Source organism: Hylobates moloch, unplaced genomic scaffold, assembly GCF_009828535.3.
Source record: "Hylobates moloch isolate HMO894 unplaced genomic scaffold, HMol_V3 SCAFFOLD_15, whole genome shotgun sequence".
NCBI lineage: Eukaryota > Metazoa > Chordata > Mammalia > Primates > Hylobatidae > Hylobates > Hylobates moloch.
Window position 1 is genome coordinate 49,336,741 of NW_026652290.1, and position 25,630 is coordinate 49,362,370.

General features: G+C 51.0%; 1 protein-coding gene across 8 annotated transcripts in view; it reads left to right on the forward strand.

Annotated features, from left to right (window-relative positions):
- The first annotated feature begins 3,906 nt into the window (after positions 1-3,906).
- Positions 3,907-25,630, forward strand: part of MPRIP (myosin phosphatase Rho interacting protein) — a 153,438-nt gene continuing 131,714 nt past the window's right edge. For 6 of the 8 annotated variants that reach the window (XM_032177451.2, XM_058429102.1, XM_058429101.1 and 3 more), the window contains exon 1: positions 4,195-4,401. In XM_032177451.2, the coding sequence (XP_032033342.1) occupies positions 4,279-4,401 (123 nt within the window). In that variant the 5' untranslated portion in view covers positions 4,195-4,278. Of the gene's footprint in view, positions 4,402-25,630 lie in introns of all 8 variants that reach the window. The other 2 variants (XM_032177448.2, XM_032177452.2) reach the window with 1 other exon arrangement.

The following is a 25,630-nucleotide window of genomic DNA, read 5'->3' on the forward strand; positions in this document are numbered from 1 at the left end:
ACTAAAAAAATACAAAAAAAAATTAGCCGGGCGTGGTGGCAGGTGCCTGTAATCCCAGCTACTCAGAAGGCTGAGGCAGGAGAATGGCCTGAACCCAGGAGGTGGAGCTTGCAGTGAGCCAAGATCGTGCCACTGCATTCCAGCCTGGGTGAAAGAGCGAGACTCCATCTCAAAAAAAAAAAAAAAAAAAGAAAGAAAGAAGTGCTTATGTCCACCAAAGACAAGCACAAAGATATTCGTAGCATTATTCATAATGGCCCCAAACTGGAAACATCCTGAATGTCTATCCACAGGAACATGGACAGATAAATTGTAGTATTTCCACACAAGGGACTACCAGGCAGCAATGAAAAAGAATGAAGTACTGATACATACAGTAGCCGTGTGGATTGATGAATTTCACAGGCATACTGTTGAATGAGAAGAGCCGGGCATAGCTCGCAGCGGATTCCACTCATCTATGGTGATGGAGATCAAAATAGTGGTTACCTCTGGTTATGTGTGTGTAAATTCTGCTCCCTAACAGGACACAGGGAAAACTTCCCAGGATGGCAGTCAGAGCCACAAATCAAGACTTACCTGCATTTGGGGCTCACCTGAGCGGCCTTTTCTTGCTTGCTTGCTTGCTTATTTGCTTTTTTGAGATAAACACTATACACTGAGGTGTACACAATGCAGTGAAAAAAGCATACAGCCCAGTGAATCTTTACCTGTTTACACTGAGTATTGAACTTCATGCAAAGTGCTGTTCTACGCCCCTGGAAAGGGAACCCAAGGTTATGGAGACACAGACTCTGTCGGTATGGATTTCATAATCTGGTGGAGGAGATATTACAATACAAGGTGGAATGATGACTTTTCATCCATTCACCCATGGGGTGTTTTTTTTGTTTGTTTTGTTTTGTTTTTTTGAGACAGAGTCTCACTCTGTTGCCCGGGCTGGTGTGCAGCGGCATGATCTCGGCTCACTGCAAGCTCCGCCTCCCGGGTTCATGCCATTCTCCTGCTTCAGCCTCTCTAGTAGCTGGGACTACAGGCACCTGCCACCACGCCTGGCTAATTTTTTGTATATTTAGTAGAGACGGGGTTTCACTGTGTTAGCCAGGATGGTCTCGAACTCCTGATCTCATGATCCACCTGCCTCGGCCTCCCAAAGTGCTGGGACTACAGGCGTGAGGCACCGCGCCCTGCCCCCATGGGGTGTTTTTGAGCCCCTGCTCTATGCCAGGCACTGAACTAGAAAGGGGAAATGGAGTAGCAACCAAGTCCCCACTCTACCCTGAGGGTTTTGGAGAGGAGCACAACTAATTGATTCTACCTCCTAAACATTTTCCAAATTCATTCCCTTGCCTCCCACTGACCCTATCCTAGTCAGGCTGCTACCCTCTCTCCTCTGCAGCTCTCTCAGTCCTTGCCCCTGATTCATTCTCCAGATCAGCAGCCCTTACCTAAGTGCTCAGCCGAAAAAAATTCAAAATTGATGACTGCCCTGGGCCCAGGCAGCTCCGGTGCCGGCCTGTGTGGGCTCAAATCTTCACCTGTAGGATCTATAATTGTGACCACAGGCAAGTTCCTGATATGTCCTGAGCCTCATGTGTGTTTTCTATAAAATGGAGATGAAATAGTATTAACAGCAAAAACCATACCTGTCTCCCTGAAGAGGCTAGGCTTGCACCATCCACTACTCCTCCCGTGCCTCTCAATGCTGGTCACTCCTGCCTCTCTGAACTACCCAGTGATAGAAAGCTGCTTCTGTTCATGAACACACCCTTTGGTTTCAAGGCCTGAGACTCTATAATTGGTGCCCCAGTTTGACGTGTCTTTCCCTTCACCTTCTCTGGCCGGGTCTTACTCAGCTCCAGACTCGGCCTAGTCATTGCCTCCTCCAGGAGCTTTCCCTGAAGCTGCCTACAGGGCTGGGTGCCCCTGTGTGGGCCCCCACAACACCCCAGATTGAACTTGTCTGTCTCCTGTTTCTGTTTGTCTCTACTTGCTTGAGTGTGGGCTCCTGCCAGGCAGGCTGCCTCTGAGTTGCTGAATGAAACTCTTCTTTGCGCCCCTACTGTGGACCCCTCCAGTCCAGTGCAGGTGCTGGATGTGCCTACTGACCTGAGCAGAACATGCTGAGCACTTTAAGGGAGGTGGCCTTGAGGCATGGGTAGGACGTCAAAAAAGAATATATATATACACATATATATTTTAAACAAGTTGTACATGCACACAATACTAAATTCAGCAGAAACAAAAGGGATTGCAATGAAAATTAAAAGTAGGTCACCTGTCAACCACCCAGCTCCCCTCCCCAGTGGCCACCTCTCCTATCAGTTTCTGAGTATTCTCTGCAGGGCAGAACTGTCAGTCCTCCGTCCCCTTTTTATTTTGCAAAAATTTAAAGCAACAGAAAAGTTGCAAGAATAATACAATAAACACCTTTTGCCTAGATTCACCAATTAACATTATGCTACTTAACAAGCATTATATCATTTAATGTTCACATTAATTAATTAATGCCAATTTTGTACATGAGGTCACTGAGGCACCAGGCAGATTAAGGGACTTGCCCGAGGCCACAGAGCTCCTGCCGGGTGGAGCTGGGCTTTCCCTCTTAGGCTGACAAAGGACTTTCATCTGCCTTCCCACAGCTCCCTTTGTAGGAAAAGCATTTTCTTACACTAAGTTGAAATCCACCTCCCTGGGATATTTACCAGATGATCCGTGTCAAAGTACACAGCTCTGGAAGCATTTGCTACTTCTCCTCCTAAAACCTCCCCATTCCCTGAGCAACAGCTGCTGTGGCTGCCACTACCACATGCTCCAATGTCACCACCTCCGTGAAGGCTGGGTTAGCTCACCCCCCTGTTTAAAGACTCACCAAGACTCCCAGCTGCCAGTGGGATGACATGTGCACGCCTGGGCTTGGAATACAAGGCCTGGGTGATAGAGCCCTCTTCCAATCCCTTCTTCCCCTGTCTCCACTTCCAGCCACACTCAACCCTCTCACTGCCCACTTAAACTTCCCCTCCTCCTTGAAGCCACCCGAATTTTTCTAAAGAGCGCATTTCTTCCCTCTCTGGGCTCCTGCAACCTTCTGCCTGAGCCTTTGACAGCCTTTTCCAGGTTGTCTTTTGGCCAGGAGGCTGGACAATGGAGGACGGGAGTGATCCTACACAAATTACTCCAGGTGTCTGACCCTTCATTTCCTCAAGCACAGCATGGGGGAAAGAATGCCTAGCTCAGCACCTGGCAGAGAGTCAGCCTTCGCTCATCTCCCCTAATGGAGCTGACAGCTCTTCAAGTCCGCTGACATCTTCTCTTAGTCATCCCTTGAAACACTACCCACTGTTACTTCTCTGCTCTTCAGTCTCCTCCTATGTAAAATGGGGATGAGAATGGAGACGTTGTGAAACTTTAATGAGCGAGCTCTTGGAGCAGTATCCAGCCCTTCCCGACGCTAACTGACTCCTACGAGGGGCCCTGGTACACAGTAGGTGCTAAACTAATCCTCTCCGAGCTGGGCTTGGGGAAGATGCCTCCGTTGGGTGTACAGCGTGGGCGCGGGAAGGCGAGCCTGGGAGCGCGGGGGTTGCCGAGAGGCAGCCTGAGGTCGGCTCCGCCTTCCCCCGCAGCCCCCGCCGGGTCCCTGCAGCTGTCAGCCGGGCCGGCCTCGGCGCCAGTCCACCAAACCTGAACGTCCCATGCCGGCGCCCCCACCTTCCCGGCCTGCACAACTTACCTTGCGCTCGGCGGCCCTCGGTCCCGCCCCCGACTGCCATTAGCCCAGAGGTTCCTTTGTTAGGGAGAGCGCGCCACGGCCATTGGCCGGTGGGGCTGCCGATCGCGTCGGGCGCGGCCCCGCCCCGTACGCCCCAGCACCTACCCGCGCCCGGCCGCCCGCCCGCCCCGCCCGTAGTGCGTGAGGCGCTCGGCTCCCATTTGCAGCGGCAGCGGGGCGCCGAGGGCAGCCGCGGCGGCGCGGACTAGCCGGGACGGCGGCGACCGGCGCCTGAGAGGCGGGCCGCAGCGGGAAGCAGCGGGCCTGAGGCCGCGTCCATGGGCCCGCGGCGGCCGGGCGGCGGCGGTGCGGGCGGGAGCTGGGCGTCGCGCGCGCTGTGAGGCCCGGGCGGCTCAGGAGCCTCGGCGCGTGCAGCGAGCCGCCCGCCGGGAAGGAGGCCGGGCCGGGCCGGCAAGGGATGCGGCGGCGGCCGCGCTGAGTCCCGAGCCCGCCGGGAGCGCCAGGCCGGCCGGGCCTGCGCCGCCGCCGCCGCCGCCGCGCCGACCATGTCGGCAGCCAAGGAGAACCCGTGCAGGAAATTCCAGGCCAACATCTTCAACAAGAGCAAGTGTCAGAACTGCTTCAAGCCCCGCGAGTCTCATCTGCTCAACGACGAGGACCTGACGCAGGTGAGCGACCGGGGCCGGCCCGGACACCTCCGTTCTGGGAGCCGCGGGCCGGCGGCCGGGGCGCCGCCAAGGGCTGCAGGGAAAATAAAAATGGAGCAGGGAAATGCGCGAGTCCTGGGGCTTGGGGACGGGGACGGGAAGTGCATTGACAGAGCTGGGACAAAGGGAAAATCCTCGAGTATGCCGAAAATATATAACATCCTTTCCCGTTCCCATTGCCCGGCTGTGTGATTCATGCTTTTTGGGTGACTCAAAAGTGCCTGGTTTCGCTTAGTAGGAACAAAGCGCTTAGGGATTGCATGCCGCTTGACGGGACCCCCCTGAGAGTCTGGCTTGGGACTGGACTTGGATTTGTCCAGCCAGAGTGGCCCAGGGGTCGGATTGTTGGGGAGAACTGTGGGCTTCCGTCTAGTAGGACGCAGCCTGCTCCGATTCTGAATCATCGTCACTGTCAAGCACTGGAGAGAGGTGAAGGGTGTCCAAGTCTGGCGAGGAGGGTCTTGTTCTTGAACTTAGGCTGGCAGGCCGTAGTTGAGTGGGGAGCTGGGACCAGTTCCCTGGTCACTGGCCGAGGGGTGAGGAGACCTGTGGGTCCTCGGGAAAGTTGGTTTCTGTGTCCCAGCCTTATCTGTCAAACAGGGCTTTGAACTAGTGGCTCCCAAACGTGCATTAGAGTCATAGCCATTAAACACAGAGTTCTGGCGCCCCCGCCCTGGAGTGATTGGGGAGATGGGGAATTTGTATTGACGAAAGGCTCCAAGAAGCTTGGCTGCAGTCCCCATGGCCCTTGAGAACCCCTGCAGTGATTGCTGTTTGAACTCCTAGTGTTCCAGGATTCCGAGCCTTGTGTGCACCTCCTTGGGATGTGCCTCGGTACCCTCCCCACGGCCATCATCTCCATCCTCTTCAGAGCTTTCTCTCAGCCTCCTGAATGAAGCCAGGGGAAGTCCCTTCACATTCCAGTCCAGTGTGACCTAGTTGTAGCCACTCCTGTCGCAGAAGAACCCCTTAGATTGAAAACAAGTGAACAGGCCTGGTTGTTTTTAATGCCACTTCAGTGCACCCAGGGTTTGACTTGTTTACATGGCCAAATGGAGTAGGGTGGTGGGGCAGGGGTTACGGCCTGGGGCACGGGGCCTTTCTCTGAGGTCAGGTTTCCAACTGCCAGGAAAAGATTCTTTTCATCTAAACCCCAAAAGCTTAATCGAACACTCAAGGCTGCAAAGTCATAGATGGTTAAGATATCAAGGGTTTTAAGGACGGTCAGCTTGGGACGGGTAGAACTCATTTACCTCGGAGGGTGTTCTGGAGTGTAAAGGAGAACTTGATTCCTTCTTCTCATCTGGATGCTTTTTTGGAGGAAATAGTTTATGCGATGAGGAGTTGTTAGGAGACTTTGCTTCAAGTTTTGGCTGTCACTTCCAGCTTTGTGACCTTGAACAAATCCCTTTACCTCTGTATCTTTTAATTTCCTTATCTGTAAATTGGGAATCCTGGTCCCTGGCTTACCTCCTTCACTGAGCATTTGTGAAAAGCAAGAAATGATATTTTATGAAACTTTTTTCTCTTACAATTTAACAAACCAAAAAAACCTGCCACTTTAAGAAGTTTCTGGGCAAGGGTTGTTCTGAGAGAGGTTTGTAAGTTTCCTGGTTATTCTAAGCAACTGCCAAAATTGGTAAATTTACACCTCATAGGGGCTGTTTGCGAATTCTTAAGCTTAGATGAACTAGGATGGAATCTGCATGTTTGAGTCCAATCTGCTAAGATTTTTAAAAATCTGTTGATTATTCCTTGGATTCACGGGGAGAGGCAAACTTAAAATACTGTACTCTCACTGTATTCAAAGTTGAATTGTGGGTTTTGAAACAGGCCTGAGACCTTCAGGGCACAACTGGAATGGTAGTTTCTGAAATAATGAGTGGGGTTATTTGTGCTGGGAGAGATTAGCCCAGGCTGCTACCTCCTGGGATCTTTCAGGAAGAAACTGCTCTTGAAAAGAGAGGAGGGAGACTCAGGGTTGTTGCCAACAGCCTTCTCTGCTGCTCTCTGCATCCGGCCCTCCCTCTCACTCTCATCCTTACGGCTCCATTAGAAAACCTCAACCAATCGGTTCCCATCCGTCTCCCCCAAGCCCCTGCTTCCTGCTGCCCCTCCCAGCCTCGAGCTTATTTTAGACCGTCAAAGCTGGAAGATACATCAGCCACCGTCGAGGCCACTCCCTCTTTAAGAGGAGAGGATACTGGGCCCAGGGAGGTGGTGGGCAGCCTTGGCCGGCTTTTGCTCTTGAGATGTCATCTTCCCAGGAGCAGACATTTCTCTGAGCCTTTTGGTTTGAGGTTTATTTCCTCAGCTGTGGGTTTTGTTTGTTTTTCCCCTAGAGAGGCACAGAAACCTCTTGCAGGGACTGTATTATGGCATCAGACCTGGAAAGGACTTGGAGATCAGCTAATGTAACCACTTCCTCTTACCGGTGAGAAGATTGAAACCCAGAGAAGGGAAACGACTTGCCCAGTTCAGGGATGGAGCCAGGATTCTGAAGCCAGTGTTAGTTCTCCTACTCCTGTTCAGGGTCTACAGTGGCCGTGCCATGAGCACATGATGAAGACAATAATGTCAGGGATGGTTATGTTGCAGGAGGTGCCTTGAGAATGCTGGCTTGGAGCAGTGGAGTTCTTTGCCTTTTCCTCCTCACGGAAATTTGGAGTAATCTGGGATAAGTGATAAGTGACCGTCCTTTATTACTTGTTCCAGGCCCCTGTTCACAGAGTGTCATTTATCCTCCAGTTCTCCTGTGCGTTTCTCAGCGACATACGGACTCAAACATACAGTATTTTTTTTTTTTTTTTTTTTGAGGCAGAATCTCACTCTGAGATTTTGAGGCTGGGGTGCAGTGGCGTGATCTGGGCTCACTGCAAGCTCCGCCTCCCGGGTTCACACCATTCTTCTGCCTCAGCCTCCCTAGTAGCTGGGAATACAGGCACCCGCCACCATTCCCAGCTAACTTTTTGTATTTTTAGTAGAGACGGGGTTTCACTGTGTTAGCCAGGATGGTCTCGATTTCATGACCTCGTGATCCGCCTGCCTCGGCCTCCCAAGGTGCCGGGATTACAGGCGTGAGTCACCGCGCCCGGAACAAATATACAGTTAAACCTTTTTATCCTGAACCATGTGCACGTATTTGCTCTGCGACATATTTTTTGTTTTCTGCTTAACAGCATATCTTAGCGTTCTTTTCATGGTGTTGCATGTAAAGAGGCCAGAACCATTTTGCATATTAGGCCTTTAGGAGTGTACTGTAATTTAACCTGTTTCCTTATTGATAGACATCAAGGTTGCTTACGGGTTTTGCTGTTATATACAGTGAATGTTTCGGCAAACAGCCTTATAAATACTTTTGGGTGTGTGTGTTTGCATGCACGAATGCAAGTATTTCTCTGCGGGCAGATACCTATAAATAGAATGGCTGGGTTGACATCAGGCGCATTAATTTTTTTTTCAGATGCCATGAAATTGCCTTCCAAAAAAGGCTGTGTCATAACATTGCCAGGACTGGATATTATCAAATGACTTAATTCTCTAATAATTTTCCTAATTACTGGTGAGGTTGAGCCTTTTTTATAGTATTTACCGAGTATTTTTGTTTCTTTTGTGGATTGCCTGTTCGTATTGCTTGCCCATTTTTCTGTCAGGTTAGTTTTTCCCCCAGTTGATTTGTAGGAGCTTTCTGTAAGTGCTTTAGGTCAGGGGTCTGCAAACTTTTTTGGTAAAAGGTCAAATAGTAAATATAATTTAGTCTCTGTGGGCTATATGGTCTCTGTCACAACTGTGCAGACTTTGCCGTCTCATCACAAAGGCAGCTGTAGACAACACATTAACGAATGAGTTCGAATGAGTTACTGTGTTCCAGTAAAACTTTATTTACTGGCAGGGCGCAGTGGCTCACGCCTGTAATCCCAGCACTTAGGGAGGCTGAGGTGGGTGGATGATCTGAGGTCAAGAGTTCAAGACCAGCCTGGCCAACATGGTGAAACCCTGTCTCTACTAAAAATACAAAAATTAGCTGGGTGTGGCGGCACATGCCTGTAATCCCAGCTGCTCCTTGGGAGGCTGAGGCACAAGAATTGCTTGCACCCAGGAGGCAGAGTTTGCATTGAGCCAAGATCGCGCCACTGCACTGCAGCCTGGGCAACAAAGTGAGACTCCTTCTCAAAAAAGTAGTAATAATAATACATTTAAAAAACTTTATTTACAAAAACAGGCAGCTGGCATGATGTGTGGCCTACGAGCCATAGTTTGCTGACCCTGCACTAGTTATTAATCCGATGCTTGCCACATATTGCAGGTATTTTTTCCCAGAATGCCATTTGTCTTTTGTGTGTGGTTATTTTTCTTTTTCATAATATGAATGCAGTTGTCTGTTTTTTTTAATAGTTTGTAGTTTTAATGTCATGTTTAAGGTCTAGTTTCCAAGATTTGGAAAATAATTTCTCATATTCTTTTATAGCTATTTTTATGCTTAGCTTTTTAATCTATCAGACTTGTTTTTTAGGAAAATAATTCTGGTTAAAGGCAGAAGATCTACTGGAGGCTATTAAAGTAGGTAAATTACAATCAAGGCATTCTCTCCAGTTCAGTGCTGGTGAGGATGGAAGGAATTAGACTCTAGGGACAGGATGTTGTTGGTTGATCGAGGTGGGTGTTGAGGAACCTGGGGTAGTTAGAAGTACCTTTAACAGAGATTGAGAAAAACAGATTTGGAGTAAACTGGGGGGATCGGGAGGGGTAAAAAATACTATGGTAAGTTTGACCCTTATGGACGTAGAGGGAGGCTGGGTTGGAATTCTTAAGTCTTGGATGTGGAGGTGGTTGCTGAAATCATGGGAATGAGTGTGAGCACTCAGGAGGCTGCATAGAGTGAAAGGAGAGGAACCAGCCTAGGAAGCCCCCATGTAGTGGGCAGGCAGAAGGGGAGCAGGTGCAGAGGCTGGGAGGTGAATCAGAGGGGTGGGCGTTAGTGGGAGAAGCAGGTCTGGAACCCAGGGTGCTCAGCTTCTACATCCATGTGGGTTCCCAGCAGATGTTGATCTGGGGGTGATGTCTCTTTCTCCTGCTGACTGTGTAACTTCAGGCATTGCCTCTGTGGAAGGAGCCTGCAAGCCTGTTTCTAATTCTTTGTCTAGCCCTGTTTTTTTGTGGGACCTTGGCTGGGTCATTTTCATTGCTCAGGCCTGTTTTCCCATCTGGGAATGAGCTCGATCTTGATCTCTCCCAGGGCCCTCGCTGTGCCCATACCCCACTGCCAAGGCTGCAGGGGCCTCGGGTGGGAATTTCAGACATAGAGGGTGTGGGCTAGGACGAGGTCTCAGGGAAGCATTTCATCAGGTTTCCCTTTGTTCCTGTAGACATTCGTAGAAGTTCTAAGGCATAGGACTTCCTGATTTGACTTAATGTGTATCTCAGAAACGATGGGGAGATTTTGCATCCCCACCCCTTGTAGAAGATCTGTAACAGGAGTTGGTGTGTTGCTTGGCAGGGAGCGTGTCAAAAATCTCAGACACACAAAATCCCATTTCAAATGGCCACGCACCATGAGAAATGCTCAGCGTTGTCATCAGCGAAGCCCAAATTGAAACCACAGTGAGATGTCACTTCATACCTAAAAAAAAAAATATATATATATATATATATATATATATATATATAACATGTTGGCGAGGATGTGAAGAAGTTATAACCCTTGCGTGTTGCTGGTGGGAATGAAATGGTGTAGCTGCTGTGGAAACAGTTTGGGGGTTTCTCAGAAAGTTCAGCATAGAACCTACCACATGAGCCAGCATTCCCACTTCTAGGTATATGCCCAGAAGAATTGAGGACAGGTATATTCAAACAGATACTTGTATGCAGATATTCATAACAGCACTACTCACAATAGCCAAAAGGTAGCAACAATCCAAGTGTCCATCCACTAATGAGTAGATAAGCAAATCATAGTGTATCTGTACCATGGAATATCATTCAGTTCTAAGAAGGAGTGAAGTACTGAGACATGCCACAACATGGACGAACGTAGAAAACATTGTGCTAAGAAGTAGACATGAAAGGTCGTGTGTCACATACTGTATGATTCCATTTATGTAAAATGTCCAAAACAGGTAAATCTGTAGAAACAGAAAGCAGATTGGTTGTTGCCAGAGCCTGAGGGTTGGGTGGGCGATGTGGAATGACTGCCAGTGAGACTGGGGTTCTATTTTGGGGGTGATGAAATGTTTTGGAACTAGATAAAAGTGCTGGTTGCACAACATTATGAAATGTACTAAATGCCACTGAATTATTCACTTCCAAATGTTCCTTGACTTATGATGGGACTTATGGTGGGGGTACATACAGATAAAACCCATCAGACCTATCACAAAGTCAAAATTGTAAGTCAGGGACTGTCTCTACAAGAATCGCTCTCTCACACACACACCTGCCTTTTGCTCCTTGTGTCACCTGGAGTGAATATCTGATTGTTTCTAGAGTCTAGACCAGGGCTTGGCAATTTTTTTTTCATAAAGGACTCTTCTTTTATCCTGGGGAACTCCTTCCCCAAGCCACTCTTTCCCACCTGAATGACACAGTTGGACCAGGTCAGTGGTTTTCAAGCTTTCATCAAATCCTGGAGCCTTTTACTCAAAGAAATCTTGTATATTTTAGGTTTTGCAGGCCAACAGGCAAAATCGAGGAGGTTGTGTAGGATATAGCCACTTAAAAATGTAAAAGCCATTCTCAGTTTTGGGGTCTTAGAAAAGCATCTGGTGGGCCAATTTGGCACAGGGGCACAGTGTGCCACCCTTAGTTAGACCAGCCCTGTCCTCTAGAACTATAATGGAAGCCACACAGGAAATTTTAAATTTTCTAGCGGCTACGTTAAAAAGGTAAAAAGAGGGGCTGGGTGCAGTGGCTCACACCTGTAATCTCAGCACTTTAGGAGGCCAAGACGGGCAGATCACGAGGTCAGGAGATGAAGACCATCCTGGCTAACACAGTGAAACCCCGTCTCTACTAAAAATACAATAAGTTAGTCGGGCGTGGTGGCGGGCACCTGTAGTCCCAGCTACTAGGGAGGCTGAGGCAGGAGAATGGCATGAACCCGGGAGGTGGAGCTTGCAGTGAGCCGAGATTGCGCCACTGCACTCCAGCCTGGGCGACAGAGTGAGACTCCGTATCAAAAAAAAAAAAAAGAGGTGAAACTAATTTTAATTATATTTTATTTAACCAGATATATCCAAAATACTATCATTACACCATGCAAAAAAGTTAGGACGTGCGCATTTTACCTTACAGCACATTTCAGCTCAGACTAGCCACTTTCCCACTGCTTAGTAACCCAGTGGTGTGGCCGCTGCCCGCAGTCCTGGTGGCAGCCCTGGGGTGCCACAGGTGGTGGTCAGTTTCCTCCCTCCCTCCCTTGGGCCCTGGGTTGGAAGGTTCCTGGAGTGCTGCTGCTTCTCTGGGACTTGTTACTCCTGTTTGTGTCCCCACTCCTCCTTGGCCCTTGGTGTCTATTGCCAACTTTTGAAGTTTCTTTCTTTGACTATCACGTCTTTGATGGCTTCTTTTGGTGTGTTAGAAGTTCTCTTCTGGGCTCTGATCCCCACTCCCTGCCCAGAGGCAGAGTTTAGGGGCAGAAGGGAGGAGGGTCCTGGCCAGGGCCTCAGGCCTGTCCCATGGGGAGCCGGTGAGGGCCTTAGGGGGCAGGCTGGCGTATCCCCCTCTAAACTGGACGTACGATGTTCCAGTATTATGTAGTTGCACCCTAGCTTTTTTCCCTGGGTTCTAGCCTGTTACTTGATCTTTTTCTCTGAGTTCTGTTTCCCTTGCCACACAGAAGGACTATAGTCCAAGGCCTGTGTTCTCTTCCTGACACAAATGTGCAGGGTGACCCAGGAAGGTGACTTATGTCTCCCACCTGTAAAGCGGGTGCCTGCCTTCTCTTTGCAGGGGAGGAGTAGTGTGCTGATGGAATGGGGAGTTCCTGAGCCCCCCATGTGGTGAGGGATGTTCCAGGAAGCACACTGGCTGCCGCCTCTGGGGGAAGTAGCCTTTCTTTGGGCAACCTCATGCTCTTTAGCAGAAATAAAGAAATTCAACTCGGAATGTTTAAATTGTTCCCAAGCTGCCATTTAGTCTTGAAAGAGGGAGAGAGCGTGGCAGCGAGGCACAGGGGAAGACATCCTACTACTGGACATGGAGGATCACTGGGTGCTAATTTGGAAGCATCTGACCTAAGAAAATGGGCTCTTCTTTTATCCTGGGGAACTCATTCCCCCAGCCACCCTTTCTCAGCTGAATGACACAGTTGGACCAGGTGGATGGTTTTCAAGCTTTCATCAAAAGCAGTGCGGCTCTGGGCAAGGCAGCCAAAGCCTGGAGCTTGGCCTCCCATCCTGGGGCGGGGTGGTCGGGGAGGGCCTTGGGCCATCTTTGGGGCCATTTGGGGCAGGTTCAGAAACTCTGCCCTAGATTTTGTGCTTTTTCCAGTTTTAGCAATTGAGGCAGTCTTACAGCTGCTCTGGGGTGGAGCCCCCATGCCCTACCCAGAGCTCTCAAGGCATTGTCACTTCCGTTGGGGGCAAGAGCACCTGGGGGGTTGATTAACTGACATTTTGTCTCTGGAAGCTGGAACTGGAATCTTCCAAACCACTCACTGGTTTTCTCAGTCAGGGTCATCCTGGTTCACACGAAACCACAGCCTGGTTTTTGCCTGGAGCCTGTAACCCTTCTGGCTCCTTCCCCTTGGGCACAGCTTGGCGGTTGCATGCTGTGCCAGAGGTGGCCCTGGTGTCAGAGCTGCTTTGCAGCAAGACTCTGGGTGGATAGGCCTGCCGGATCCTTTGAACCTCTACCTACTATATCGTGTCATAGCCCGTGATTTCACACAGACCTCAGCAGGCAAGGGTGGCTAGCAGGGCTGGTGGCAGCAAGGCCTCCCTCGGAGGAGGGGACCCTGAGTTTTCAGAGAGGTTGAGCGGCCTGCCCAGGGTCACTGAGCTGCTCAGCGATGGGGCCGTGATACAGATTTCAGCTCCATGAGGCTCCCGTGCCAGAGTCCACCCTGGCTCCAGACTCATCCTCCCTGTCCTTGGGAAGGCCACTTTGCTTTGTAAACTCCTTAGTGTTTTTGTTTGGCCCGGGACAGATGGGTAGTAGGGAGATTGGTATATTGCAATGCTGCAGAATAAATCACAGCTGTTTGCTGGACTTCTAGTTCCTAGCCCTGGGAAGAGGAACCTGCCGGGGCTGTCTGCACCTGCCCTCCCTGCCTTTCCCCCACATTATGCAGGTGAGGAATTGTCTTCAATTAGCAGATGGAGCCGCCAAGACCTGGAGAGGTTCAGCAGAGGTTCAGCGACCTGCCTAGGTCACAGGAAGTCCAGCACTGTTTTTTCCGAAGTCCTGTTTGGCCACTTTGTCTCCGATAAGTGTTAACCTTTGCTATCAGGACCAGGGCCTTGCCCCAACTTGGACTCCTTAGTTCTTGAGTGTGTGGTGGGGTGTGTGTGTGAACGGTGCAGGCTGTTGTGCGGGGCATCGCCCAGATCTTCACCTCCCCTCAGCCTCGGGGTGCCCTACATCCCCAACACGGGCTACTGGCCTAGGCAGCAACCACACCTTTGGCACAGCTCTGAACAGGAAGCACAATTTTTTCCTCTGAAAGAGGAATTCAGAATCAGGAAATAGCTTTGTCCTCGATCTCTGTAGGTTCTGAGGCACTGGTTTTAACAGACCCACAAGCAACCAGGGCGCACTTTCCACACAAGGTTTCTGACCTCCTCGTGGTCCTGCCCATAGATAAAGGGGCCAAGGGAAGGGGGAGCAGCTGCAGGGAGCCCCAGCTGAGCAAGAGAAAGGGGCCATGCCTCCTGGGTCTCCTGATGCCATACCCAGAGCCTCGCTATCAGGACTGAGTGAGCCACTTGAGGCCCAGGAGCCTCAGGGCCGTGGGAGGGGTGGGTCAGGGCATTTGCGTGGCTTCTGCTTGGGGACCTGCTCTGACCTAGAAATCTGACACAGTCCCACTTTTCATTTCAGTGCGCCCAGGCAAGGGAATTGGAATGGTGGTGAGCCCAGATTTGAGTTTCCATTCTAGCTCCATTTTCCATGCTGATGGAGCAAGTTACTTAGAGCTGAAGCATCTGTGCCCCTCATCTGAAAACTGGGGGGTTAGAATAATAGTACCTATGGCTTTGAGTCCTGATAAGGATGCAGGAAGATGCTTGCAAAGTCCTCAGCAACAGCAGGATCTGTGGCAAGGGCAGAGTTTGTAAATACTGGGTTATATGGTGGGTGCTTAGTAAATGGGGTCCGTTTTACCAGCAATAGACCATGTAGTATGGAGCTGTGTGTGGGACACGGATCTTGTCCTTGGGAAGCTCTCACTTAGCATGCTGGCCCATCTGCTCTTGAATGTCCACCATGGGCCAGGCCATGGGCGAGATGGGGCAGGGGCAGTGCAGGGAGCTCCAGGTCCCCATCCCTCTAGGGTTACTGCTGAGAAAACAGCCCAGGGAGGGGACCTTCCACTGTGATTTCGTGGGCAAGCTGGCCCTCAAACCTGTTTCTGTCTGTCCCATGCCCATTAAACAGATGCTCAGGCTGTCTCCTCTCCCACTGAGCTGCTCTGCACCACCCTAGCAGCTTTCTTATGTCAGCCCCGTGAGGACTGGAAGGAAGTAGTCAGTTTGCCTTGTGTGTGTTTGATTTTTCAGAATGTATAAGTACAGTAAGTCCTCATCGTCATTGATAGGCTCTTGGAAACTGCTACTGTAAGCATAACAACACAACCAAACCAATTTTATCATAAGCTAATTGATATAAACAGGATTTAAGTTTCTACGGCATATTTCAGGTTACAAAAATTAACCGAACTTCTAAATAAAGATCCAAAATATTTCTAATATTAAACATGGAAATACATGCGAGCTGTTACATACATTTCGGGAAGATGAATAAAAACAAGTAAGATCATTATCTATACAAGTTTTGGTGAGTGATGACAGTCATGGTGGTGGGTTAAATCAAGGAATAAATGTCTGCAAAGTGAAAATTGTAAGGCACACCTCCTACCACCAGGAAGTTCAAAAACAAGAACAAAAGCCACAGGCTCGCTGAGTGCTTCTTACTGCATCGTTTATTGTCATGTGTTTGTGTGATTATCGTAGACTTGATGATTTTAGTAGGCAGTTACCTATATTCATTCATGCATTTTCCAGCTTGCTTATTCCAGTTCAGTGTCACTGGTGGCTGGAACCTCTCTCAGGGCACAAAGCCTGGACAGCACACCGGTCCATCACAGGACACACTCGCACGCACACCTGCCCAGACTGGGACCACTTAGAAGTCCAGTTCACTGAATGTGCACATCTCTGAGATGTGAAAGAAAGCAGAGTACAGAGAAAACCCACGGAGTCATGAGAACACACGAACTCCACACAGGCAGTGGGTGCAGGAATTCTTTTTTTTTTCTCAACATTGTTGTAACAAATCAATGTTGAATGAAATGACATTATTTGAGGACTTGCTGTGTAAGGACTGAACTGATTTTAAGAATTTTTAGGTCAGGTGCTGCGGCTCACACCTGTTATCCCAGAACTTTGGGAGGCCAAGGTGGGCAGATTGCTTGAGCCCAGGAGTTCGAGATCAGCCTGGGCAAGACAGGGAAACCCTGTCTCTACAAAAAAGTAAAAAACATAGCCAAGCTTGGTGGCACGTGCCTGTGGTCCCAGCTACTTGGGAGGCTGAGGTAGAAGGATCGCCTGAGGCAGGAGGTGGAGGTTGCAGTGTGCTGAGATCACGCCACTGCACTCCAACCTGGGTAATAGAGCGAGACCCTGTATTAAAAAAAAAAAAAAAATTTTTAGGGTAGGAAGTGAAGGGGCCAGGCATCACCAGCTTAGGATTTAACATTAGAGGCCACTTCTCTGCCCCTGTCAAGCCCAGAGAAGTCATGCAGGTCCCATGAAGGGCAGAGCAGATCCCAATTTTAGGAATTTGTTTGAAGGGAGTATGAGTTGCCATGGGCAGTGTGGGAGAAGATTAAGAGAAGCCATGCTTATCCCACTCGTATCCGTGGAGCAACTGCCTTGCAGTTGTCTGGGAAGGAAAATCCTTGTGCTGGGCCTGGTTGAAATGCCCAAGGAAGGTAGAGAGGATCCCACAGCTGGGGAGCCAGGTCTAGTCCCAAATCACTGGGTAGGCGGGAGATCTGGCCAGGACGTTTCATGGCCCACTGGTCACCAGTGTTGAGTGGGTCCCCTCAGCTGGCAGGCAGGTCTTTCCAGCCTCTCTGTCCACCCCACCCCCAGCCTTTACAAGTCATTCATCCTTGCAGGGAAAGGAGCCTCTGCTGAGGGGACCCTTCTATGAGATCTAAACAAGAGGAGTCTCTTCTTTTGAGCCTGAGAACGAGCTCTTCTAATAGGCAGATGTCACCTCGGCAGACAGCCCACTACTTCTCAATTCCACATCTCCCTTCCTGCCTGGAAACCCCGTGAGCCTGGGAGCTTAGGAGTCCTCTTCCTAGGGAGCCAGGCCAGCTAGCACCTGGCCTTCTATGGTGTGGAGGTTTTCCTATACGGAAATTGCTGAAGGGTGGCCTGCCCTGGCATTGTTTTGTGGCGCTGTTGGTAGTATTCATAGCTGACAGGAATTGCCCTGTGCCAGGCCACTATTAGCTCATTTATATTTCCAGCAGCCTCAGAAGGCGGAGTTAAGAGAAGAGTAGAGAGAGGTAGTATAATATTCCTAGAGCAGCTCCTCTGGTGGCAAAGCCAGGAGGAAACCCAGCTGTGGGACTCCGGGCCTTCCCTGTCTCCACATGACCCGAGAGGACTGAGCTTGGCCTTGAGACCATCACTCTCTGGCTGTGTGTGGCCCCCTTGGCCCCTAGTGTCCAGGAGTGGGGCTGACCACGTTGGTGTGTGCGGGGAAGGGTGAGGCTGACCTCATTTTGCTTTCCTGCCCCTTTTTTGCTCCTCCTTCCACCATGCTTCTGTCCTACCTGTTTCTGAATGGGAAGGACGGCTTTTTGAGGAACAGGATGTTACTCTTCCCTGCGAAAACGTTGCCCCAGAAATTTGTCCCCACGCATTCTCCAGCCCTCTTCCCTTTGCCATGAATGGCGTCATGTTCCAAAAATCCTGTGGCCATGGGCTGTTTGTCAAGACCAAACAGGGAAGAGGCTTTTAAAATGTCACTTTCCCCCTCCAGCTGGAGTACAGCGGGGAGCAGGGACAGGGGCCGGGGCTGGGCTTGCAGGACCTGTGTATGGGCAGAGGAGGGGCCAGGAGCCCAGTGGGAGTTGGGGGAAGTTTACAGCCGGCCAGCAGCTGTGGGCCCTGCTGTCCCCATGCTATGATGGGGTGAACTGTGTGTGTGGTTTCTTGGTTTTGAGGGTTTTTTTTTTTTTTGACGTGAAATTCACACAACATAAAATTAACCATTTTAGCATGTACAATTCCATTGCATTTAGCATACAGTATTGTACAACTGCCACCCCTGTTCAGTTGAAAACATTTCCATTGCTCCAAAAGAACCCCCCCACCTTAACTATTAAGCAGTCACCCCCGCCTTTAGTCCCCAGCAACTACAAATCTGCTTTGTGCCTCAATGGATTTACCTATTCTGGAAATTTCATCAAAACAGAGTCATACCATACCATATGTGACCTTTGTCTGCGGTGTCTTGCACTTGGCCTAATGCTTTCAAGGTTCATCCACCTTGTAGCACAGGTCAGAATTCATTCCTTGTATGGATGGTGGACACTGGGATTGCTTCATCCTTTTGGCCATTGTGGATAGTGCTGCTGTGAACACAGGTGTGCGGGCATTTGTCTGAACACCTCCTTTCAGCGGACCCTAGGAGAGGACTTGCTGGCCTGTGGCCATTCTGTCAGTGAGCTGTTTGGCATCAGCACCCGGAGCCACATGTCAGCCCTGCAGACTGCTGGGTGGGAGGGCTATGGGTGGGTCCCAAATAGGGCCCGCCCAGAGCCTGGGGCTCTTCACAGAGGAGTCTGGGATGGAAACTGGGTTCCTGGAACATCCCTCAAGAGTCGCACACATGAAATGCCGCCATGAGGCAGTGTCACAGGGGGCCGTGCAGGTGCAGGGGTGGCTCAGCTGCTCGGAGGTTCACGCCTTCTTTCTTCCCTTTTTGTCTGACCTGAAGATCAGCTGAGCTGCCAAGAAAGAGCCAAGTTAATCCTTAAACGTTGGAAGGAGGGCTGTGGGGCATGGGAGCTGAAGGCTGGAGACCCCAGGGAGACGCGGTGCCTTCCCAGTGCTAGGTGCTGGGAGCTGCTGGCAGAGGGCCCACAGAGCCCCACAGTGGTCCCCAGAGGACCTTGGGGTCAGCTAGAGGGAAGAGGCCTTTGCTGCGCTGTTCATCACTGTTAACCAGTTTTCAAGCTTTATTTCTTTGGCAGCAAAACACCCACCCCCTTGAAATGAAACATGGAGCTCACATATATGATGCATGAATGTTCTCATGTTGAAGCCCAGGAAGAGGAATGGCACCAGCTATGAGACCACCGTGACCCCCACCCGCTGCCCCTTCCTATACCTGAGGTGGCCCCTGAAGCATGACCTCCAGGGATCTTCACAGTTTTAAGAACCACTGATGTACTCTAATACTTGCAGTAATATTTTTTAATAGAATGCAATATTGGATGTACACAAAAGGATACAAGCAGCATACATTTACAATATAAATCTAAATAATAAAAATGAATGCTCATGAACCTGCCACCCGACTTAAGAAGGAGTACACTGACATCCATTCAAAGCATCCTTCACACCCTTCCCCAGTGGTATCCCTTTCACAGGGGTGACCTGGGATGATTTAGGGGATGGGAGCCAAGGCCCACGTGGGTAGCTCAGGCATTGCCCTTCACGCCAGTGCTGGTCGAGCTGTTCTAGGGAACACGGACAGAAGCACATTCCAGTGGAGTCCCCTGCTTTTCTGACTCCTCTCCACAGGCTCAGGGACGTTAGTCCTGTGGCACAGTAAAGGTGCTTATGTTTGTGGTCCTTCAAGCCCCTCTTTGCAAGCAGGGACCTAGGGAGAGGATTCCAGGGGCCACGGGGGAGCAGGGACCCAGGGAGGGGATCTAAGACTATGGGGAATGGGGACCCAGGGAGGAGAGCTCCAGGACTATTAGGAGTAGGGACCCCAGGAGGGGAGCTCCAGGGCCATGGGGAGTGGGGACCCGGGGATCAGAGCTCTAGGACTATTAGGAGTGGGGACCCGGGGAGAGGAGCTCCAGAGCTGTGGGGAGTGGGGACCCAGGGGAGGAGAGCTCCAGGGCTGTGGGGAGTGGGGATCCAGGGAGAGGAACTTCAGAGCTGTGGGAAGTGGGGATCCGGGGAGAGCTCCAGGGCCTTGGGGAGTGGGGACCCGGGGAGGAGAGCCCCAGGGGCCATGGAGAGTGGGGACCCAGGGAGGAGAGCTCCAGGGACTGTGGGGAGTGGGGACCCAGGGAGGGCTCCAGGTCCATTGGGAAACAGGTGTTGCCTCTGTCACAGCCCCTCCTCCTGGCCTCCTCACCAAGGCAGAGGTCCGCATTGTTGAGAGAAAGGGTTTCCTGTCTGCCTGTGCGTTGGAGTCTGTTTCATTTCCAGATGGACCATATGTAACACAGCCACCAGGAGCAAGTCTGGGGTTAGATGTCACCTTTTAAGGCAGTGCTATTGGATAGAAAAGACTCTTGAGAAGAAACCAGGAGATAGACTTAAAGGCAAGTTTGTGTTTGGGCGGATGGCAACTGAGAAGTGGAATCAGCAGGGCTGCTCCCCAAGCAAAGGTGCAGAAGGGGTGGGGATGTGCTAGGGGAGTGGGTGGCTAGGTCAGCAGTTCTCAAACTTTTTGGGTTCCAGACCCCTTTATGCTCTTGATTATTGAGGCCCTCAGAACGCTTTAGTTTACCTGGGTTATGTCCATTGGTATTTCTTGTATTAGAAGTTAAAACTGAAAAAGTTTATTTATGAATTCACTAAAAGTAACAATAAGCCTATTATGTAGTCACGTAAGTAACATATATTCTGAAAAATAGCTTTTCTAAACAAAAATTTGCTGAAAAGCCCCACATTTTTAACTCTTTGCAGAGCTCTTTATGGTCTGCCGTAATGAAAGACAGCTGGGTTCTCAGAGCTTCTGCAGTCTGTGGCCATAGCATGTCCTGTGTAGCCTTTGGGCAGCTCTACTGTACACTCATGAAAGAGTGAGAGAGGAGGCAAAGGATGTTTTAGTATTTTTATTAAAATGGTTTTGACTCAGGGACCCCAAAAAGGGCCTCAGGGACTCCCACCTTTGCGGACCACTGGTCGAGCTTAAGTTGGGCCATGGGCTTAAGGAGCATGCCGGTCTCTATAGGAGGGGCAGTACAGTTCACTGTTCCAGGCTGCGCTGCTTCCTCGGGGCCTGCTTGGCTGTGGCTGTGTCAGCTTCCCACATACGGTGTCCCCTGGCTTCCATTTCTGAAGTCTGTCATTTGCCCCCTCCCAGGGAAGTCTCCCAAACTCCTCCCTTTTTCTCCCTGGCACGATGCTGAGTTCCTTTCCCTTTGCACTACCTTTCGTGCCTTTGTCTCCTTGTTGGTATTCCCAGAGGCTTTGCGATCTTTGCGTCAATGGCCTTGCAGAGGCTGGTAGACATCAGGGGCATCCCTGACCTGCCTTCATAGAGAACAGCAGAATGCGGGGGCGGAGAGTGGTCCAGTTGGTAGGTGGGCCAATTGCAGTCTGCAGGGGCCGGGGTGGGCATGGCTCTTCTGAGTTCTGGGACCAGCAGTCCTGGCATGATTAGCAGAATCCCTTTTCCTTCCCCCAGGTACCCCCAATTAAGACAATAAATTACATTGAGCACCTTACCGATGAGGCTCTGAAGTAGGTGGCTTATTGGCCCAGCTTTTCCTGCGGTGGGTGGAGGTGGTAGCCTGCGCCCAGCCTTGATGTCTTTGCACAGGTAGGAAAGAGTCCTTCTGGAGGACAGCCCCTAATCTCTGCCAGCTTCCTGACCTTCTGCGCAGCTGGCCAGGCTGGATGTGTGCTGCGGGAGGGTGGTCTGTGGCTGGCTCATCTTGAAGTAAAGGCCGTAGGGCTCTTCTTTCCATGTGTGTCATGGGCAGTGTGCTTTGGGGCCCCACTGGGTCCCTAAGCCCCCACTTGCAGCCTTCCAGGGCCATGGCCCCAGCCGCATGGATGTGGCAGAACTGAGTGCTATGCTGGTGAGGACCAGACCCCTATCCCTGGGAGCCCGTCTCACTTGGGAACATGCCCTTCACCTGTGTCACCCTTTACCTTCTGGAGTGGCCTGCTAAATTGGGGAGGAGTGTCCCATGGGCCAGGGCCAGTGTGGAGCCAGGTGGCCTTGGCACCTGTTTTGCTTCTACCACTTCCTGGCTCTGTGGACTTGTACAGACCACTGAGTCTCTGTGTGCCTCAGTTTCCTGGGGTATAAAATGGAGGTCATGAGAGCTCCTATGCCCTAAGCCCTGGTGGTCAGCTCCACTGCCAGTGGGGAGGAGTGCAGAGCTGCCCTTGTGCTCCCATAGCTGGGATGTATGTCCTCCCCACAGAATGCTTTCCTGACAGCTGGTGAGCAGGTGTTCTCCCTCGGAGGCTTGGCTTCCTCCTGGGACAGGGCTCTGGGTCCTGTAGTTCCATCTTCAGTATCTGCACAGTGGCTGGCTGTGTGCGGAAGCCTGTGCGGAAGCCTGTATTGAGGAAGGTAGTTTGGGTCCACAACTGTGTGGCTGTAGAGCAATAGAACAGTATTCTCCAGGGCTCAAGGCCCCATGGACAACTTTTAGTAATTCTAGCACAGTTTGGTCAACACAGGACAAGCCTGTGGCCTCTTGAGGGGTCTGCAGTGGTGACCAGTGTTCGTCGGCCCTGGCAGGCTTGTTCTGAAAGAGAAGTCCCCATTCTGAGCATGGTCAGAGGTGTGTGCTGAGAACCCACTGTGGGTGAGGCAGGTGGGCACAGCTCTGCCAAGAAGCTTCCCTCCCCAAGTGCTGGGATTCAGAGCCACTGATCCTCTCACAGTCCATCTGGGTGGCCACAGGACACACAAGGTCTTGGCAGGGGTGAGGCTTGAGACTGGACTTTGATGTGTGCTCACCCCTGACTGTGTTTTACTGACTTACATCAGAATGTCCCAGAAAAGATGGGCAACCTTGAAGTCTCCCATGATTTACAAGCTTAGAAAGAGGGCCAGACGGCTGCTACCCAGGTATCCTTTCTCTTTGGAATTGAAATGCAGAAAACATTATTAAACAGCCTATTTGCTGTGAATGTGGAAGTGTTTCCACAGACACCCTTTTGGGAAAAAGAAAAGGGCAAGAATCAACCTGGAAACTACAGAGGATATATTAGCCACAGTTTGCACGCATTCTGCTTATGGATCTTTCAGTGACTCCAGTGAGGAGCCATCTGTCCCATCCAGTGCCGGAGTGCAGCCCCCACCCCCACCTTTGGTCCAGAGAAGTCTTTGCCCCAAGAATCTGCCCAGAGTTGGGGCATCAGCCCCGACAGGTGTGGGTCCTTCTTCAGGACTGTGTGGAACTTCTCCTCTTGAAGAACTTTCCTGGGGATGACCACCCTGCTTGGAGTCTGGGGTGGAGCCTGGTGTGAGGGAGCCAGTGTAGGGTTTGGGTGCCTGCCCTACCCTCAGAAGCAGGAGCCCGGCAGCCCTTGGACTGACCAGTGCTGTTCTGGGGCTCCCACTGGCTGCTTCCACTGTGGAGCACTCCTGTGAACACTGCTTTGGTTTGAGTACCAGTGCAAGTGTTGGGTGTATGTTCCTGACCTTGAGGCATTCTCGATTGTGCAGTTACCTAGGGTATGTTTGTGTCTGATGTGATCTTTTTTTTTTTTTTTTAATAAAAAATGGCATGGAAGGAGTATGTGTATTTTTCTACTGTAGATGATGAAACTGAGAATCACAGAGATACTGCCTTGCCCTGGGCCACACATCGAGTAGGTGGTGGAGCCAAGACTTGAATTGGCCTTCTCGTTCCCAGTCCAGTGTACATTAAATACCTGGAGCTGTGAGGTCCTGTTGGTGGAGAGTAGAGTGTAGGGGTTCCCTAACTGCACCTGCTTCTTGTTCTGCCAGGAATGACCAAGACTTCCCCTATTGAAGCCACTCTGCCAGGGTTATATCAGAAGTCCTGCACGCTCGGTCAGGCAGGCATCTTCCCCTCCCTTAAATAATAACTGGTAAGTGCTACGTAGTGGCATTTACATTACAAAAACGGTAAAATCAAGCAAAAGCCCCCAAATCTGCTCTGCTGATCCCAGCAGTCCGCATAATAGCTGTTTTCTCATCAACTCTCAATCTTTGTCCATCCTTACATGTGTTATAAACAGAACTGACCATGAGCCCCTTGGGAGACGTGTATGCTTCATGTTTTTATCTGCAGGGCCTTGAGTGGTGCCAGCTTCAGGGCAGCTGCTGGAGAAATTCTGTTGCAGACTTCCAGGGGGTGCCGTTCACCAGCGGACAGAGCAGCGGAGCCATGAAGGCCTGTGCAGGACAGGCTGGCTGCGTTGATAGTGTGGGCGGTGCCCTGGAGGGCGTCTTGAATCCTTGTCCTCGCTGGTAATTAATGACCAGGTAGCGTGTTAGGGAGTGGATGTATAGTCACTCTCGAAACTGTTTCTCTGTTGGGTGTTGAGCTCTTCCCACATCAGGAATGAGACTGTTTGCTTCTCTCTGTGTGAGTTCTTCAGGCCGAGGCTCTGGACATGGGCTCACTGTATGAGGAGTTTGGAAGCATCGTGGCTCTTGCATGTGGCCGTGTGCTGCTGTCTGAGTGCCAGCTTTGTCCACACCCTGTCTCTTGTCCTTGGTGGCATAGTGCACACAGTGGCACAACTGGAGACTTGGACTTGAGAAAAGAGAAGTACAAGTTGGATTCAGCAGTGCGCGGGGGCAGGCCCTGGCTCGTGTCTACTTGCGCCTCAGTGCTGATTGTCCTTCAACTGCTGGGTGCTGACCAGCATTGTCCTAGTGACCTGGGAGCTCGGGTGTGGGAGGCAGAGGTGCAGCCTGGCTCGCCCAGGTCTTGGCTGGGAGGGCCTTCCAGCAGCACTCAGAGCTGTTAGGGAGCAGTTACCTTTTCAGCTGGGTGGGGGTGACTAATAAATGTACCCGTAGACTTGTGTTTGTTTATTTGGTCATTGGAGCCCAACTTCGTACTGGGTGCTTCACTGGATAAGGCAGGATTCTTGTCCCCAGCGAGGAGATGTGGTGTTGTGAGAGAGCAGGAATACATTTGGCCTGGGGCTGGTTAGTGTTCTTGAAGGAAGTGTGGGATTTTGAGGGGTCTGTGTATGGGACAGTGAATCTCCTTATTCCATGGAGTAGAAGATGTTTGTGTATGGGAGGTGAGGGGGCATGGGACTGTAGAGGGCCTTCTGGGTGGCAGGATGTGATGGGGTGAGAAGAGTGAGACCCACCTGTCTGCATTGACTGTTTGAGGCCTGCCCTTTTTGGTGCCAGATTGCACAATGTGTCTGACTACCTTTCTCCCCACCCACTGCTGTCTAAGGACAGGTGAGTCCAAGGGGACAGGAAACCTGGGTTAACCACCATTAGAGATCTTGTCACTGACTGTTCCCTTCTTCTCTTGGAGCCACAGACAGGCCACACGGAGTGAGAGCCAAGCATGTTGTGTGGGCTGGTTGTGATGGGGTGGCTGTGTCCAGAGACCTGTGCACGTCTGAGAAGCGTCAGTGGTGGCAGCTTGACAACACTGGGTTTAGCAGGCTGAGATGTTTCTCCATCCCTTGCCCCTGGCCGCCCGCTTGGGGCGGTTGGGCAACCCAGAGTTGAGACAGTTGGGTTCATCCTGGCATGCATCCCAGATTTGCCTGGGGAGGGTGGTGAGGGGGAGGGACAGAAGAACCCTTGAGAGAGGAGATGTGCGTCGCCTCCAGGGAAGTAGCTGGAGAGGCCAGCAGAGCATACGCGGTGCAGCTCAGGGCCATGGCAGGCAGGTGTCACTGAAGGAGGCCCGTGGCCATCCACTGTAGACCCCTGAGGACTGACTGCAGAGGCCACAGTGGCTGAGTTTTGTTTTTCTTTTTTTTTTTTTTTGAGATGGAGTCTAGTTCTGTTGCCCAGGCTGGGGTGCAGTGGCGCAATCTCGGCTCACTGCAACCTCCACCTCCTGGGTTGA